At 41.3% G+C, this 15555-nt stretch overlaps 1 protein-coding gene across 1 annotated transcript; it reads left to right on the plus strand.

The window, feature by feature from the left end:
• Positions 1–100: 100 nt before the first annotated feature.
• Positions 101–15082, plus strand: CMPK1 (cytidine/uridine monophosphate kinase 1). Its single transcript, XM_071436679.1, has 6 exons — positions 101–562; positions 9373–9519; positions 10389–10541; positions 12042–12118; positions 12207–12303; positions 12780–15082. The coding sequence occupies exons 1-6, from the start codon at positions 131–133 to the stop codon at positions 12819–12821; spliced, it is 948 nt and encodes a 315-aa protein (XP_071292780.1). The 5' UTR covers positions 101–130; the 3' UTR covers positions 12822–15082.
• The last annotated feature ends 473 nt before the right edge of the window (positions 15083–15555 follow it).

The following is a 15555-nucleotide window of genomic DNA, read 5'->3' on the forward strand; positions in this document are numbered from 1 at the left end:
GGGGAAACCAACCGCCAGCGCGCGCGCAGGGGGTTTAAAAATGCCAGGGGGCGGAGAGCGCGCAGGCGCAGTGCGGCGATGCGGCGGCGTTGCCATGGCAGCGGGGCCACCGCCGCTGCTGAGCCGGGCCATGCCATGCCATGCCGGAAAGGGCTGTGGCCGGGCCAGCAATGAACCGACACGCCCGGTCCCGCTGGAACGCCGCGCCGGCCTCCGCCTTCCCCAAGCCGGGTTTCAGGATCGTGAGTCCCCGCAGAACCGCCGCTGCCAGCCCCTCGCCCACGTGCCCGCCCCGCCCCGTCCGGGACCCGGAAGCACTTTCCCTCCGCGGGGACAGCGCGGCGGCAGCGCTGCCTCAGTCACAGTCCCGGTCACAGTCCCGGCCTCGGCCCCGCCGCTCCCCGCCCGCCCTCCCTATCGGCCGCCCCACGGCCGCCGCTCCGCCGCCGCTGTCCTGCTGCTGCAACGCCGTCGCCTCCTTCTCCTCATGAAGCCCGTCGTCGTCTTCGTCCTCGGCGGGCCCGGGGCGGGCAAGGGGACGCAGTGCGCTCGTATCGTGGAGGTGAGGTGCAGGGGGTGCGGGACCCCGGCCGCGGGGGGGCCTGGGAGTTGTAGGATCCCTCTGTGGGGTCCGGACCATCTTTGAGGTGGCCTCCTGGGGGCCGTGTCCCACAGACGGGGGTGGCGAGACCACTGTCTGCCTTTCGGTCTGGTCTCTTATCGAGTCTCCATCCATTCCTCGCTCCTTCGAGGCGATAAATAAAAATAACTGACCCACATCTTCTCTTTAGTGGGTGAAGCGGTGGGGCAGCCCCCACTCCTGCCCTTCCGTTCCCCTTCCACCCCTGTCAGGCCGCCTGGCCCTTTCCCTTCTCCTGCCTTTTCTCTCAGCCCCGCAGGATCACACTCTACTGGCGGTGCCTGCGCCGGCATCCACCCTGGGGACACCATTGGGGTTTTTACATCCACTTGGAGGACACCATTGGGGTTTTTACATCCACTTGGGGGACACCATTGAGGTTTTTACATCCACTTTGGGGACACCCGCTGGTGGTCCGGAGGCCGCTCCGGTTCTGCCGGGAGCGCGGATTGCCGGCTGTGCCGTGGCCGAGGGGCGGCACGGCGGCCCGGCAGGATTCCCAGTGCCCGGGCGGTGCTGCCTTGTCGGGCCGGTCCCGCAGCCCATCCCGAGGGGGTGGCTCCGTACACGTCTGCACGGCCACGTCGGAGCTGGGGCCTGGCAGAGGAGGTGGGTGAGGTGTCTGATAGCTATTGGGAATAGTGCGCTTCAAATGGATCAAGGTCCACGTCTCCTGAGGCCTGTCCCATAAATGGTACAGCTGGTACAGCAGGCATTGCAGGATGTTGGCTTTTTTACCCAGTGCCATCTCAGTAAGTTGTGGAAGTAATATGTTAAAAATAGAAAATTTTTTTTTTTTTTCTGTGACACAATGTGATACAGGTCAAAGGATATCCTGATCCCATAGATTGTTCATCTTGTTCCTTCTTTTTAAAGAGCCTAAGACTGACAGTATAATTTTACTAAACTTTCAAATTTTCAGTTTTCCAAATATATTTTTTCCAGCCTTTTGAGACGACAAATATGTAAGAAAGAACGGTGGATACTACATGGTGTAGTACCGTCCTTTTAAACACCAAAACCGCACGGATAATTACAGTGTATCCAGGTGGATAATTACGGAAGTAGTTAGGGATGAATGCTTCCAAACATGTGTGTATGTTGGATTTGAAACAGCTCTTTTATCTTTTTTTTTCCCCTTTTTTTACTGAGCAGTTGTATGTACTTTTCTTATTAAGAGCCACATAGGATCAAAGCTTATGCATACCCTCACTGAAAGATATGGCTTAGAACTGTGGTGATGCCCATGTTCCTGAATCTGTTGGTGGGAAAGTACCCCAAAACTCCTGGAACAGCCACGTTGTGTGTGTCCTCTGTTCTGGTGGTGGCCTGGGAGTGCTGTTTCAGTTTATCCACGCTGCTGCTACATCCCAGACCTTGGAGTTGTATAACTAAGTTAAGTGAATTTGGTCCAGACTAAAAAATGCCGTTATGACTTTAGTTCTGAAGGATTTAAACCTCAAATTACAGACTTGCATTCAAACCAGCATATTCATTAAATTAAATTGTGGCATGGAAGGTTCACAGTGCTCATAAAGCCTTTTTGGTAAGGTCAAATTCAGCCCCTGGCACGTAGAAAACAAATGAGCTTAAACTATAGGGGAACCTTGTAGGCTGTCATTAATGGCTTTCAGCAAACCATTAGTGTAGCCTCAGGGCTGAAGTACCTTGTGTGGCTGCTGGCCCGTGTTTAGGAGGATAAATGCCTATGGCTGGATAGGCTGATATAATTGGATAAAGACCACTTTATTAGGAGGAGTTCAAATGAGCCATTGCTATTCAAATAGTGTTTCTAGCTGGAAAGGAAAAAAAGGAAAACCTTGCTTATGCAGTATTTTTTTTCTTCTCTAAGCCTGGAAAGAGAAATCCAAATTTGAATAAATGCAAATTTGCTTTAATTCTGCTAATCCTGTTCACTACATGAAAAGAAGTTTATTGAAGTCAGTGAGCTGACAGTAGAAAGCACTCAGACCTGTTGAATGCAAAGAACAACCTTCCTGCTGTCTCAGACACCTCCAGGAGAGTCACTGGCTAAATTGGGAGGCAGAGAGGGTCTGAGGTAGTTTAAAGAACAGTTGGACTGATGCAAGTGTGCTGGAAAACTTTAGAAAAAGGGCACATGAGCAGGGAAGTGTGGGTGAAACACAGCAGAGGTACTGGAGAGCAGCAGCTTTTCTAAGCACAAATCCTCACCGTGGCCCCTGGCAGCCCCCAGAGAGCCCTGCTGCAGGCAAGTGAGCAGCCTGTGTGCAGTCAATGCTGCCTTTAGGTTGAAAGCTTATTTTTATTTATGTTTTAAACCCTGTTGGCAGTTTGCCACAGAGAAAAGGGGGCTGTAGCTGAGTAATAATAAACCTCATTCATCCTTGTTGTAAATGGACGGAATAATATTAGTTTACATTTGGAATGAATCTGACCCAGTATCTTACTGTAGAGCTGAAGGTTGTGCTGAACAAAAAGTCAGTATGAGCTATAAATATGTCTTGGTTGCTATTCATACTGGAGATTTGGGACAGAGCACATCACATGTGGAAGAAGTCTCATTTGGCTGAGGTGAGCTCTTGTATGGATTTAGCATCAAACTATTTTTATTAAAAACCAAGGATGTCTGTGTTTTGTAGAGTAAAGGGGATATTATGCACTAAGTACCTGGGAACAATTTCTCAAAGAAGTTTTGTAATTTTTTTGCAGACTGTGCTTTGCATTCCCAAAAAAAGGGAGATGGGTATCCCATGTTGTAGGTGAAATATGTATTTGTTAAATACTAGCGTAAATCATAACTGCTCAATATGTGTGTGCTGGAATCCCTAAATGTGGAGAAGGCATGTATGCACGCCAAATTTCGACACAAATGGAGAAATTATTTGAGGGAAGACCTAATAACAAGTGGAAATGGGTATTGACACAGTGTAAGAAAGGGAACAGTGGGTAAGTGATTAGGATTCTTTATCTCCACAGATAAGGTTGGATGAGACAGCTGAACCAGACTGGTTTTCTCCGATACGGAGGGAAGACTCGACTCCTGTATGTTCCACAGACACAGAATTGTCAGGGAAATGCAAATGCAGCAGAACTGCTGCTGTTCTGGAGCAGTTCCTCCTATTTAGAGAGGGATGAAGCAGAATTCCCTCTTAAGTTCTTATCCTCTCCCTTCCAGCTCTGCAGATTAACTCCTGAAACCTTCCACAGCTTTGTTAGGTGGAGCTTGCCATCATCTGGGACTGTTGCGTAGCTGTCATGTGAGGCAGAATATTTGAGCTATAGTTGAATGATGTCATTTGAATGCAGGTTCTTGCAGTAACCTTCATGCTTTCCACAGTGTCTCTTCTGTGACTGTGAGATAATGAAATGTGCTTTATTGCTGACTTCTGAACTTTGCGTATAAAATCATTACGGTAAAGTCAAGGAAAAAAAATGCGTTCAGCAAATCTGCACAAAATATGCTTTCTTGTGCTTAAATTTTAAATCCTTATAACCTCTGCTTGAGATGTAAAGCTCTTTGGTTGTTGGGAAGAATAATAACCAAATAATTTGTCTTTATTCCAAGCAAGATTTGAGTTGTACTTTCTTGTCTGATTGTTTTGGCAAGGTGATCTGTAGAGATTTGGGCTATGCAAGGCATTGCTCTCTGTGTACCTAAAATATAATTCACCTCTACCACAGCCCTATCCTGTATGTTTGAGCTTAAATCTAAAATTGATTCCACAAAGTGGGATGCTGAGCCTTCTCGGTTTTATAAGAGCATAAGTTGATATCCAAATAGAGAAAGCTGTTAAGTTGCTTTGGGATATATGATAAGGAGATTTCCTAGGGTGAAGAAAACAATGCAAAGAAGTATTCATTGTATCAGAAATGCTCCTCTGAAAGTAGCAGAGGATTTAGATTTTGCTGTCATGTGTTAATTGTCTTCTGGAAGTCTGCTGAGATACAGCGTTAACTTCCTTGAAGTAAAAACAGGGTGTAAATTGTTTGCTTTAAACTCAGCTTCTGAAATCTCTTTAATGAATGTAATGTATTGGTATTCTACTTAGCCTTAAGTTCTCATAGTTGATTTTTAGAATATAAATTTATATTTCTGAACTTTGGAGCTTTTTTAAAAAAACATGGTGAGAGTTTAAATCTAACCCCTGAAGATTTATCCCTGAACATTTCCATTTTGCAGAACACTAGGCATTAAACTTTGGACTTTCTGAACATACTGGGTGCCTTGTATTGAGTCAATGCTCCTGAAGCACCTGGGGTGCTCTGTTTGCCCCCCTCTCCCTTGGAGGCGCTGTCAGTAGTATCTCCATTGTGTGTTTTGGTTTGTTAATGTGGGCTTTTGTTTGTTTTTGTTTCCCAGAGACCATAACATATTTCAAACTAAGGAAATTTCTTCAATTTTTTAAATTGGAATAAGCAGACAGAAGGTCTATTACTGCATTGTAACCTGTACCCCAAAGATTTAATTCCGTGTGCTAGTAGGACAGACAAAAGCTTTCAAGGCTAAAAAAAAAACCCTGAAGGCTACAGGCTTTGCACAGTTCTGTTTTTATTTTTACTAGTTCTTGAATGGTGTATGTAGCAAATTTTGGTTGTTTATTAAGGTTGCCCAAGATATGACAGGTCAGAACTAGGGCAATAAAAGTTTGTATTTTATTTGTTTAAATCTTAAGCCCTGTGACTTTCATTTTAAAACTAACAATGATAAGCCAAGATAGGAGTCAAGGTCAAAGCAGTAATTTGTGTTTCTCTTGCTTCTTGGCTTCTGCCCTCTTAAGGAAGTCTCAAGCTGTGTGTTTAGTGGGGAGATTTGTTGCAGGACCACCAGGGCTGAATCAGAAATAAACCTCGTGTCTCTCGGAAGGGGCTGTGGAAGGAGTGCCAGCGTCAGCTGCTGCTCGCCTCGGATCCTTCCTGACTGCCCGAGATTGCTGGGCACACTCCGCCTGCTTCCAGCCTGATGTGACTCATGCATTTCCATTCCTATGCGTCTGTTTATTGTATTTACTGAAAACAAAGCCTGCTCTGTCTGCAGAGTGAAAGTTGCGAATCCCGGCTGGCAGAAGGAAGCTGGAAGGGCTGGAGGACAGGGGAGGGAAGGGCATCCCGGGGAGGCTGCAGTCTCGGGCTGGAATTTGGAGATGTGGAGCTCACAGCTTTCGTGTCCCAGTTTGTCCTGCTGTGACTGACCAGGCAGAGGCAAACAGCAAGTGCTATTCTGATCTGCTCTAGCCACTGCTGCTGTAATGGGACTGATGGAAACTTGAGCTCACCTTTCTATTTCACTGAGATTATTTTTTAAATTATTTTTATGTTTTATTAAAGCAAAAGAGGAGAATGTCTTGAGTGGTGTTGAAGGCAGCACTTTTTCATTCACGGTTGATTTTTGTAAGTAATATTTGGAGACCCATATTTCAAAAAATTAATTTTGAAAACAATGAGAACTTGTGTAATAAATAGATGTGGTGCTCACACTACTCTTGACGGTTTTAGTCAAGGTGGTTAGGGCACAAAATTTTCTTTTATTTTAGGTGAGAGAAACCCTCAGCAAGTGTCCTGAATTGGAGCAAATCATTGCAGCACCAAGAGCTTGCACTACTTGTGTAGTAATGAGAACTTGTGTAATAGTAACTTACCAATTTAATCTTTTTTTCTTCTTCTAGATCACATCAGTCTGACAGCATAGCAGAAAGCATTATCTCTGAAATACATTTTAGAATAGTTAATTCTATATTTTCCTTTTTCTTCTGTGTAATACCAAAATCTCTCCAGATTTTAAGTGCTTGGCATCCTAGTATTTGGAAATTGTTTTTTGTCCTATTTTTTTTTTCCAAGTCATCCTTTCATTCTGACATTATGTGCCTAGTAAGAGCTGGGGAAACTGCTTTTTCATTATTTGGCAACCACAGTCCTGCTCCCTTTTTGATTGCAGAAGAGAGTGCAGGAGTGGCAATGAGTCACATTCTGGTGATTGCATCAAGATGTGCTTGGCACTGCTGGGAAGTGCCAAGTCCTGCTGCCACAAGGCAGACCTTGTCCAGACCTGAGTGTTTGACCCATGTTTTGTGCTGTTACATCACAGTCTCTTCTGCAAGCCCTTGGCATTGCAATGATTTGCTGCAGCCCAGGACGCTTGCTGAGGGTTTCTATGACCTAAAATGAAAGAAAACTTTGTGCCCTGAACATCTTGATTAAAACTGGCAAGGGTAGCAGGAGCTCCACATCTCTGAAGCCTTCTGTGTGTGAAGCAGCAGCCAAGCCATTCTCCCCCCTTGTTTGCATTGTTTAAACCCTTGTGTTTTCTTTGGCTCTTGGCTCAGCACATTTCACAAATAGATGTTTTGCCCCTGAAGGAGAGGTTTGTTTTTCTTACAGCCTGGTTAAGCCATTCTGAGGGTTAGTCTTGAATATAATTTATTATTATCTCAAAAAAGTCTATTTGTACAAAAGCACTTTTAAACACTTCTGTCTTTGCTTTCCAATTCAGCTGTTAAAAACTACTTTAGTTTGCTCTTGCAAAAGATGGAGAATTCCAAAAAAATCCGGACTCAATTTTGTTTTCATGCATGAAAAGGAAAGTGCCAAGGAAAATTAAATGGTTTGGTAATCCTCTAAAACCTAAGGGATTATATTTTCCTCCTGTTTTCTTCTTTGTAGAAACCTGATGCTAAAAAAATCATCATTCTATAACTTTAGCAAGAAGAGCTACATGTTAATTTAGCATTCAGCAGAGTAATGTTTCTTGCTTATAAGGAACAATTTATTCTGGTTTATGGCTTCTGTAGGTTATAAATATTTAGATTTGCAATTAGTTAGGCCTATCCAAAAGCAATGTACATTAAAGCAAGAGTACAGTGAGCTTACAGAGGATGTCTATGAAGCTTTTCCTTCACACTTACTTACAGCAAAATCTTGCTTCTGTTTTTTGCCAACTGTGTACAGTTTTGGAGATTTAAGTAATTATATCCCTTCTTAAATTATGACTATGGCAGAACTAACTTTCCATGCTTTTGTGGGTGAAATTGGAAAGCAACTGAAATGTTTTAAAGTCACTTAGTGGGTTGTGTAATATTTCTGTTGTACTTAGTTCAGTAGCCAAGTTTTTAAATCCAAAGTTCACAGCCTTGCCAAGTGTGTAGTCACATTATTATGCCTCTCAGACACCTTGTTTGAAATTTGCTTTGGATGTTGCTGCAGCCAAACTGATAACCCTGAAGTTTTTTGCTGCTGCTTTTGTTTTGTGTAAAAACTTCCCGATAAGAATGTATGTGTGTGCTGTGTTTTGGATGTATAACTGGCTTAGGTAATACCAAGGAGATGTATTTATTGCCTGTTTTGATGGACTTATATTTGGTCAAGGAGAATTGTGCACTTTGTTAGTTTTCTCGCAGTGTTAAATGAGCTGAGAAAATGATTATTTATAACCATGCATTTCTCTTTGGTAGGAATATATTTGTGTACTTGCACTAGGTATCTATTTACAATGATAAATGCCTGAGAAATTCATGTCTAATAAATACTTCCATCAGTTTTTTTCATAAGTAACTATTTTAGCTGTAGTTTGAGGTGAAAGAGCAATGGTGTGTGCTGTTTTCCTGCACAGTGCTATCATATTGATGGATCTGAATCTGATCTCTCTGTTTACTCTGTGTGGTGTGGCAGAGGGTGGAACCAGTGTAGCTATTGACCTTCATCTACCACGTCATCCTTAGGAGAAGTCACTGCTTTTCCCCAAGGGCTGCTCTCCGTGGTCATCCCAGGGAAGGAGGTAGCAGGGGCAGGAGGACTGTTTGTGCAGCTGCTGTGTTATAGGTGATTTCACCAAGGCAGGGGAGGAAGCTGGTGCTAGAACCACAACATGAAGATAGGGATTTCTGACTTAGCCTGTGCTTGGGACATTCCTCCAGCTCCAAAGGAACTGCAATCACTCTATGTGTTTTCTTTCAGTATGTAATTAAACAAAATTCTTGTCTTGTCTTGTTTCCAAACATAAAAAAAATTGTTTTTGAAAATGGTACAGAAATACCTGACCAAAGCCCTGTTGAGCATTTTACCCAAGGATGTCCAGTTCTGGGCCCCTCACCTCAAAAAGACATTGGGGTGCTGGAGTGTGTCCAGAGAAGGGTAATGGAGCTGGTGGAGGGTTGGAGAGTGAGTCCTATGAGCAGCAGCTGAGGCAGCTGGGGGTTTTAGCCTGAAGAAAGGGAGGCTCAGGGAAAATCTTGTCATTCACAACTTGTACATTACTTAGTACAAACAAAGAAGTTTGTACTAAGGTAAGAGTCAGCCTCTTCTCCCAGGCAGCCAGCAACAGGACAAGAGGAAATGGCCTCAAGGTGCAGCAGGTTGGACATTTGGAAGAATTTCCTCATTGATTTGGTTGTCAGACACTGGAACAGGGAGGTGGTGGAGTCACCATTCATGGAAGCATTCAAGAAATGACTGCATGTGGAACTTAAAGCTTTGGTGTAGTTGTCACTATGGTGTTTGGTCAAAGGCTGGACTTGATGATTTTGGAGGTCTTTTCCATCCTTAATGACTCTGATTCTTACTGTGTGTGTTGTGTGCAGAGTGTGCTCTACTGTCAGATTGCACAGTGAAGATGGAACAGATCTGTCACTAGCAAGATGCTGCTCCCTGGGTTTTTCTGTTGCAGTGCAAGGATAAACAGGGCTGACACTGCTGAGTGGTGTTGGGTTTGCACAAATGCTCTGCCTGAAGGGAGCCTGTGTTTGCTTTTCCCGTTGCAGAAATACGGCTACACTCACCTTTCTGCTGGTGACCTTCTCCGGGACGAGCGGAAAAGGCCGGGCTCCCAGTATGGAGAACTCATTGAGAACTACATTAAAGAGGGGGAGATCGTGCCAGTCGAAATAACAATCAGCTTGCTGAAGAGGGTAAGGAAAAGGCTATTTCCTTGCAGGGTCACTCCTGCAGAGTAAGCAACAAAGCAGTGGCTGTGTTCTGGCAGAACTGCTTTTCCAGTGTGAGCGGTATGAATGGGCAGACACGGAGCTGCTTCTCTCAGCAATCATTTGTGATTCTCTCTGACTGCTGGAGAGCTGATGGCTTCTCATACCTGGGGATCTGTGAAAATGGGTTATTTTTATTTTCCTTAATTTTTTAGTAGCTCTGGGAAAAGCAGTGAAACTGTATTTCTTATTTCCCTGCACTAGCTTTTGGACCTCTTGGTCTATTCAGTCATATTTGATTGGAGGTCAGAGGCCTTAAAGGCACTAAGATTTGTAAGTTTTGTCAAAATAGATAGTCAGGTGAAGGAGAAGAGCACCTACTGATGTTCTTGTGAAAGGAAAAGCTTCAGCTTCTGTTGGATGTCCATGAAAACAATGGGAATATCTACTTTAAGTCAAAAAAAGCTGCTGTTCATGGCAGTAAATTTATCTGGAGTTTTTCCCTTCAAATTAACTTTAGATCAGGGATGTTCTGATGTCTTATTGTGTAAAGACACTTCCCAGTATCTGGTAGAAAATAAGCTTTAAATCTGGGATTTATTACAAGATTTGTTTGTTATGAGATTTTTGAGCTTTGTGAAATAACTGATTCAATTTGAACAATAGTTCTGTTGGTGCATCATTGAATTAACCAGTATGCATTGAAAGTGAAACAAAAAGCGCATTTTGTAAATCTGCAATAATCCTAAAATAAATGCTTCTCAACTTACCGTGTCAACATCTTGGGGGTAAATTAATAAGTAGATAAATCAGCATATGTGCAGGAGATTGTGAATTGAATTATCTTTTATCAGGCTATGGATCAAACAATGGCTGCCAATTCCCAGAAGAACAAGTTTTTGATTGATGGATTTCCCAGGAATGAAGATAATCTTCAAGGCTGGAATAAGACTATGGATGGAAAAGCGGATGTTTCCTTTGTTCTCTTTTTTGATTGTGACAATGAGGTAATGAAGTGTGTAATTCTGTAACTTCCTTTCTTGCAATATTGTGGGAATCATTCAAGAAGAACAATTAAACTCTGACTGGGAGAATGGACTAATGTAAGAGTAGAAGGAAAACTTGGCCTGGGTATTTGAAGGATTTTTTGGCAACTTGTTTTAGCCGATGAAAAGCTGCATGTTTATTGAAATAGACAGGTAATGACAACTGGTATAATCATATGTGAATAGATTATATTGAGGAAGTACTCCAGGCAATTGCATTCTTAAAGAAAATTTATCAAAACTTTAAATACGTTTTACAAAATTATTTGGCTACTTTTCAGTAAATATTGCTCTATTTACTCTTAGTAATTTGTTGTTTAGTCCAAAATGAACTTGGTACAATGTCTGCTTTAATTCTGAAGTGCAGCAGCAATCTTTATTTTCATAGTTATGAGCTGTGCTATAGGATAGTCAGTAATCAACATTTTATTCAGTAAGTCATTAAATTACAAGGGCATTTTGACAGTGATGCATTACATTCATTTAACAAGTGCCGTGATGTGCTGTCTTCTTAATTTGTCAGTGCCCTTGAACATAAAAACTGTTATGAGTATCCCAGCACCTTAAGCTGACTTTTTTCCTCTTACCCCTTTCCCCAGCTTCCTGAGATTTTGGTTTTTTGGGTTTTTTTTAAACTTATTTGCAATCATTTTGTAATCTTAAAGCGCACATGAAGGACTACTATTTTTATGTTAAAACCTTAAAGAAGACTAAATTAATTTTTTCCCTTGGTGGGGCATTAATTTTGTGATTCCAGTTTTTTACTAGATTTAAAAATACACAATGCTTAATGATCTTTACCATGATTGTATTGTGGAGGAAAAATAATTTTTAACCCTTGTCCTCTTGCATGAGTTAGATAAAAGTATTCAGGGAATGTAATGTGTCAGCTTTGCTTATTTAACTAAAGGTTTAAAAAACTTAGTTCATTGGGACTAAGTTCATTGGGACACGTCTAGCTATGGTTAGTTCTTTATTTTTTACTTAGATTTTGAAGTCTTCATTATAGCAATGTCAGGCAAGAACATTTTAACTGACAGTAACTTATTATTGTCAATTTGCCTTACAAAATTCTTGAGAGAACATACAGTGACTTTCCTTCAGTGCAGACATATATTAATAGTCCCATTTGACATGCTGCTTTTCAGAAAGCCTGAACACATCCTGGAAAATCAGGTAATTTTCTTTTTTTATGTCTCAGGTTTGGGATCCAGTCAAATCACAGAGCTTGATGCTGCTTTTACTTCCTCTGTCCCCAATCCCGTTTTCATAAATTGGATTGTAAACCATCATCCTTCTCTAGAAGAATCTACCCATGTGACTTCTGGTTACATCCACCAGTTCTGGGCTGTATTTTGTGTGCCAGGCCAGTTTAGATTTGCAGGATTTTTGTTAGTTCCTGCTCTCAGGATGGCAGCTGGTGTTCCTGGCTGCAGTCATGCTTCTGATGTTTTCTTGTAGATCTGTATCGGCCGCTGTCTTGAGAGAGGCAAGAGCAGTGGTAGGAGCGACGATAACCGGGAGAGCCTGGAGAAGAGGTACTGTCCTAAAAACTTCTCTGGTCCCTTCTCTTGGTATTTTTCTTTGTAATGTGTTTTTTTTTTTTCTCCCTGTGCTTTCTCTTAGAATTCATACATATCTGCAGTCTACTAAGCCTATCATAGATTTGTATGAGAGAATGGGAAAAGTCAGAAAAGTGGATGCCTCTAAATCTGTTGATGAAGTAAGTATATATGCCAAAAAACCATGGGGATCACAGGGTGGAAGGGTGCATATTTCTGGCATTCTTCTGAGATGTGTGTGTATGTGATTAGCCTGCTAATTAAGCACTGATGTTATTACTCAGGGATGTTGTGGAGCTCTTGATTTGACTCTTGAAGGACTGAGTAAGATGTGAATAACTTGAGGAAATTGATCTGTTCTGCTTGAGTGTGAACTGGACTAAACACATTTCCAGTGTTTCTGTGTTTAACAGGGTCTTGCCTTTTACATTTTCATGAGCTTTTACTCTTCTCAAGTAGTGTTACTCTTCTGTCTGCTTCCCAAAATTGATGCCAGTCTCACTGTTAAAGAATTACTGTGAATGTTTTAAAAAAACCCTATATATTTTTGAAAGTACTGTCAAATACTGTTTAAGTTGGTTTAACTTGGAGTAACTGTTAGATGAATGCTTCATAAAATTCTTTTTTATCTTTTTAGGTTTTTGAAAATGTTGTACAAATTTTCGACAAAGAAGGCTAATTCCCAGCTTGAAACTCCATTTAAACTTGTGCTTGAATCTTGCTTGAATAGCTGCTACTGCAGTCCACTCTTTGTAATTATTTTAAAAGATTTTTTTTTTTTTTTCACATATCTAATGATGATTGGTAAAACAGTTGATTAGAAATGGATCTGTTTTTTAAATAGGAAATCATTTCTTGTGGCTATAGTGTACAAAGTTCAGGGTTCTCCATTAGTGCAAGTTCAGTTACTCACATGGCAGAAACACAGTTAATACATCTTTGTAAAGAAACTGTTTATTCTGTCACAGTTCTGTGCCTATCATAGGCAGTCCTTCTTCCTTACTGCTGTACACCTACTTTCTTTTTAAGATCAACTGAACAGCAGCATTAGGGTCAATGAAGGACCCATATACCTTGGGTTTTTTTGGATGCTTGGACCAAATTTAGCAGGTTGTTTTTTTTTTTTTATTTGAAGTATAATTTTGCCCAAAATTCCCTTATATCCCCAGACCTGAATTCTCTAAGTCAAGCTGCAGTTAGTGTGAGAATCTGTTTTAGCAGTTGCCAAGAAACTATTAAATATGCTTTTCAGGAACAGACATACAAAGTACTTTATGAGAAGTGGTGCTTCCTTATGACTCTGGATGTAAACTGTCTTGCAAGTTTTTGGATGACATGGTCCTGGATTTTTCCTTGTTTTAATTTGCAAAAGATTAAGAAAGTCAGTCTAATATTTCAATACTCATTTATTTTAAATGATAGTTCTGTTGTTAACTACAGCATAGTCTTCACAAGATGGCAAAGTTCTTAAAAAGTGTACTGTAGGCAAAATCTGACAGTTCTGTCTTTTGTAACAAGTGGAAGGGTTTTTCTTTATTATTATTGAAATACTGTGTTACCAAATGCTTTAAGGTTTGTTACCTGGGGAAATATTTTTATGGTTAAACTAGTGAATATGTTTCCCTAAAAATGTGTAATTTTAATAGCTGTTTGTTTGAGAAGTTTGTAAGTTATTGCACTTTTGTTACAATGTGGTCAGCTGAGGGGAAGATAATTGCAGAAAAAAGTTTCATACCCTGAAACAGAGTCCTGCTTCCCCGTGTTCTTTTGAATAAGCCAGGTGGAGTCAGCAGGAGGAGCTGGGGTGAGCAGGGAACTGGTTGAAACAACCTGGTTGAAATGTTTGCACAGATGTGGTGCAATTTTGTCTTTTGTTTAAGCTTTCCTGTCCCCTGTATAGTATGCATAGGTCTGGAGGGGCCCAACCATGCATTCCTTTTGTGCCCAAAGCTTCCACTGATGGCATGAAGATGAGAGTGTTAACTGATTTTAGTGCTAGAATGGTTGTTCCTACATTAACTGACACTCTAATTGCTTTGTGACATGCTAATTACACAGAATTGCAATTTGGAAATCTTGGTGCTCAGCTTTTCTTTAGTCATGACTTTCTCTATTTAGGAGAAGGTTTAAATTAAGCTTAGTTTTTAATTAGAATCAGATGTGTTGGTCCTCATCTTGCAGTCAGATTTGTATTTTCAGGAATTCTCACCTCACTGAGGTTGTTGATGCTCCTGGACTGGGCAAGAGATGGGTGCAGAGCCAGGGGTACACTGCAGTAGCTTTTCCAGTCTGGTAGGAGTTCAGGCAATGGACTGGCCACAAATAGCTGTTTACTACTGCTGAATATATGGACCATGACTGCTTTTGTGAGTGTGGGAGGCCAATGCTCTCACTTTATGAATTTCTTGTTTAAAAAAATAAAAGAAGAAAACCTGGAATTTAACTCTTCCTGTATAAGTATGCTGACATGGATAGGATCCAGCAAAACTGCATGTTTTAATATGAAGGTTAGAATCAGGGTTTTTCAAAAAATATTTCAAACTGGGTTCTTTAATCCAATTAGAGAGATTTCATTAACTCTTGCTTCTAAGTTACTGTTTTTTACAAGTTCTGTTCAGAATTTTCTCTCATCATACTCTTTTCTGTGTATTTAAGTGCTGAAACAAAAAGATCCCAACCTCCGAAGCAAGTTTTAGAAAAACTCCCAACAATATTTGGCAGTATTGAATTTGGAGTGGATTGTAATGTGTCTGTGCAAGGACTAGATTTTTTGTCATTTTATTTATTGAAGATGCCATTAAATGTGTTACCACTTCTTTCAAGATGGACTTATGATTGAAATAAAAATTAAAGGCAATGTTCGAATGTGTTGTGTCCATTTAGCAGCAAAACTGTATAAAGAATTTGAGGAGATCCAATAAACTTTTTTCTGTGGCTTAATGAGTGCTTGCCTTACGGTTATCTGTCACAAGGGATATTTTTTCAAATATATCCATCTTTATAAAGTAAGTATTAGAGTTAAATACTTCACGTGGCCACATGCACAGGTATGTGTACAAAAGTTCAGTTTTCACCATCAAAACTGAAATCCTGAAGATCCTTCTAGGCACAGGAGAAGATCAAGCCTTTGCCTGTGCCATCGATACCTTTTCTTGATTATACATGTTTATCAAATGACTGTGTTCATATAGTTGTGCAGTGATCATTTATTTGGCACATGTGCAAAGGAAGAGTGACTTGGAGTGGTGTAGGAAACACAAACCTATTGTGCACCTGCTGTTGGAGACATTTTTGGCCTGGATTTCTCACAATTCCTTGCTCAATCAGCAGCTGATCCCCTGACTGCCATTCTGCTGGCTCTGCAGCACATGTGTACGTGCTATACTCCAGGCTGTTCTTAAAGGAGAGTTGCA

Source organism: Agelaius tricolor, unplaced genomic scaffold (assembly GCF_023055355.1).
Source record: "Agelaius tricolor isolate 1412-34295 unplaced genomic scaffold, bAgeTri1.0.p SCAF_11, whole genome shotgun sequence".
In the NCBI taxonomy this organism is placed as follows: Eukaryota; Metazoa; Chordata; class Aves; order Passeriformes; family Icteridae; genus Agelaius; species Agelaius tricolor.